This window comes from Octopus bimaculoides, chromosome 14, assembly GCF_001194135.2.
Source record: "Octopus bimaculoides isolate UCB-OBI-ISO-001 chromosome 14, ASM119413v2, whole genome shotgun sequence".
Taxonomy (NCBI): domain Eukaryota; kingdom Metazoa; phylum Mollusca; class Cephalopoda; order Octopoda; family Octopodidae; genus Octopus; species Octopus bimaculoides.
Window position 1 is genome coordinate 14,282,533 of NC_068994.1, and position 2,944 is coordinate 14,285,476.

The following is a 2,944-nucleotide window of genomic DNA, read 5'->3' on the forward strand; positions in this document are numbered from 1 at the left end:
TTATTATTAAAATAATATATTAAGATATTTCAAATGCTGTTCTTATAGTCTCCTCTATTATTATATATTATTATTAAAATAATATATTAAGATATTTTAAATGGTGTTCTTATAGTCTCCTCTATTATTCTCTTCCAATTTCAAATAACAATGATAACAATTTTTTTGGTAATTAATAGATTGAAATGTTTGCAGGCAAAAGTACTCTTACCTGGTTCTTCCAGAACCTTCGAGGGCTTGAGATGGTGCATTTTCTGAAAGCTCAGGAAATATCTTTTGAAGTTCCACAGTAGTAAGGCCAGTTTTTCTGGCTTTGCGTTGTCTGTAATTTGGTTTGAATAGAAAGTCTCGAGAAAACAACGTGCCTTGAGAATCTTCTGGAACAGAAATTTAAAAGTGGGTTTTAATTATTTTTAGGTAAAGGAAAACATAAAAGTCTTTTTTTATTTTATATCCATTTAACATTCAGATTAATCCACCAACAGTAATCATTATTTATCCACATTGTTTCAAATTAATCATGTATTATCTCATAATCTCATAGTTTCGTAATTTTGATGATGTGATTGTTTACGTTTAGAATGACATTGTAGAGTAGGTGTGAGAGGCCTGATCTGGCCAGTTTGACCGTAAAAACAAATACAATATTTGGGCTGTTTGAATACTAAAGGGTTAATAGAAAGATAGCATAAAGGTGGTGAGCTGGCAGAAACGTTAACCCGCCGGGCGAAATGCTTAGTGGTATTTCGTCTGTCGTTACTTTCTGAGTTCAAATTCCGCCGAGGTCAACTTTGCCTTTCATCCTTTCGGGGTCGATAAATTAAGTACTAGTTACGCACTGGGGTCGATGTAATCGACTTAGTCCCTTTATCTGTCCTTGTTTGTCCCCTCTATGTTTAGCCCCTTGTGGGCAATAAAGAAATAAAAAAGATAGCATAAATTTTAATAATTTCCCCCCCCCCAAAAAAACACAATATTTGGCATCTGACAGCTACCCTACATTGTCATTCTAAAATAAACAAGCAGATCATTGAAACCTCAAAGCTACAAGATAATGCATGATTAATTCAAATCAATGTGAATAAATAAGCATTACTTTTGACAAAGTGATCTGAATGCTAAAGGGTTACAGGGGAAAAGTGAGTCATGATTTTTCTTAGAAATAAATTATACTGTGTAACACTATCTTTGTCCATGGGTAGCAACTGTTATTCCCTATTTGCTTAACCCTAGAAAGTATGAAAAATGGCTTTTATTTCTTTCAAACAATGCTTTTCTTACATTTATTCAAACCTCAAGGAATCCCTCTCAACACATGGCTATGATGCTTGCCCATTACTCCTGCTCATCATCAGAGATGCACATATTGTCAACCTCTAAGGGACATGCTTAAGTGGTTAAGGTCAAGCAAATCTGTGGTATTGATCAGAATATTTGCTATAACAATATTTCTGCTTCAGCAACTCAGTGCTGAATCTGTCTGAAATGTAATGGAAAAGAGGTCAGTTTCAAAACATTGATGTCTAGCTTACAAAAGCAAAGTTTGAAGGGAATAGTAGTCATTTCCTTTGATTTCTGGGTAGAAGCAAAGAGGAAATAACACTCACTGACCAAAGTTAAAAATAGATAAAAATTTTGTTACACAGTGTTATTTAAGCTAGATATATTCATACTTTAACCCTTCAGTTACCAAATTTCTACCTTTGTTTCAAAAATAAATTTTGAAAGTAATGAAGAATTTAGTAAAATGACTTTGCCATTATTAAGGTGGTGTTTGGAACTCACACAGAAACTGAAGATTTATTGCAACATATGGAGAGGGGATGATTTACTGCAACATATGGAGAGAAGATCCTTCAAATGCAAGCCAGCATTGAAAAGTGTAAGTAAAATGATGACAAAAGCGATGATGATGATTACAACAATAATGATGACATATAGATAAACATCAGTGCAACCGACCTTTATTTTCATCTAATGCAGCATCTCCTGAATCAGTTGCTGTGTGGTGCTTCTCGGATTCAGCATCCGATGTCTGCCCCTTTTCACTGTCCTCAGTGCTGTCTACTTCTGACAGTGCTTGGTCACGACTCCACTCTGAAGTAGTGGTACCATCACGGCCACTATTGCCATCAGTAGTGGTGCTACTGGACAGGGTTGGGGCAGCTGCAGGATGCTTTTGAACTTCGTTCTGCTGCTCGAATTCCTGAATTTGCTGGGCCATCTTCTTCTCTACTGCGGTAGTAGGAGAGGATGTTGCTTCACCACTACCAGCAGCTGTATTAGCAGTAGCAGCAGTGCTACTACTACTAGCACTAGTAGCAGTTGATGTAGTTGTAGTGGTACCAGCAGTGGCATCATCAATCACATCACGCAGTGGTACAATACTATGCTTGAAGTCCTGTATTTTAATGAATAAGAAAAGCATTTTAAAAAAAATATCAGATCTTCCCTAAATATACATTATTTACATTTGACGGATATTTGTCCTCGTCTTGTTTGTTGTTAACACAACGTTTCGGCTGATATACCCTCCAGCCTTCTTCAGGTGTCTTGGGGGAAATTTCTAACCTGGGTTCTCATTCCTAAGGTAATTTTTTAATGTTATTGTTATTATTATTAGTATTATTCAGTAGTTTTATTTTTATAACGTGCTTTCACTTCACTACCGAGTGCAGCTCTGTGTGCCTTGGGTGTGTGCTGTGGTGCTCTTATGGTTACTGTATTGAAAGTGTTTTGCGTAGGATGTGTGCAGTGCCCAGTAGTGCAATTTTCTGTATGTTATAAAAAATAAATAAATAAATAATAATTATTATTATTATTACTATTGTTCAGGTCACTGCTTAGAATCGAACTTGGAATCTTGGGGTTAGTAGCCCGCGCTCTTAACCACTACGCCATACGCCCGCGACGTTACATTCAAAGACAGTAGTCTCATCATACC

General features: G+C 36.1%; 1 protein-coding gene across 1 annotated transcript in view; it reads right to left on the minus strand.

Moving 5' to 3' along the window:
• The window catches only part of LOC106881571 (protein unc-79 homolog), a 43,132-nt gene that overhangs the window by 24,670 nt on the left and 15,518 nt on the right, over positions 1 to 2,944 (minus strand). The window contains exons 10-11 of the mRNA XM_052973023.1: positions 1,963 to 2,401; positions 212 to 377 (exon numbers count right to left, since the gene is read on the minus strand). Coding sequence (XP_052828983.1) covers positions 212 to 377; positions 1,963 to 2,401 — 605 coding nt within the window. The remainder of the gene's footprint in view (positions 1 to 211; positions 378 to 1,962; positions 2,402 to 2,944) is intronic.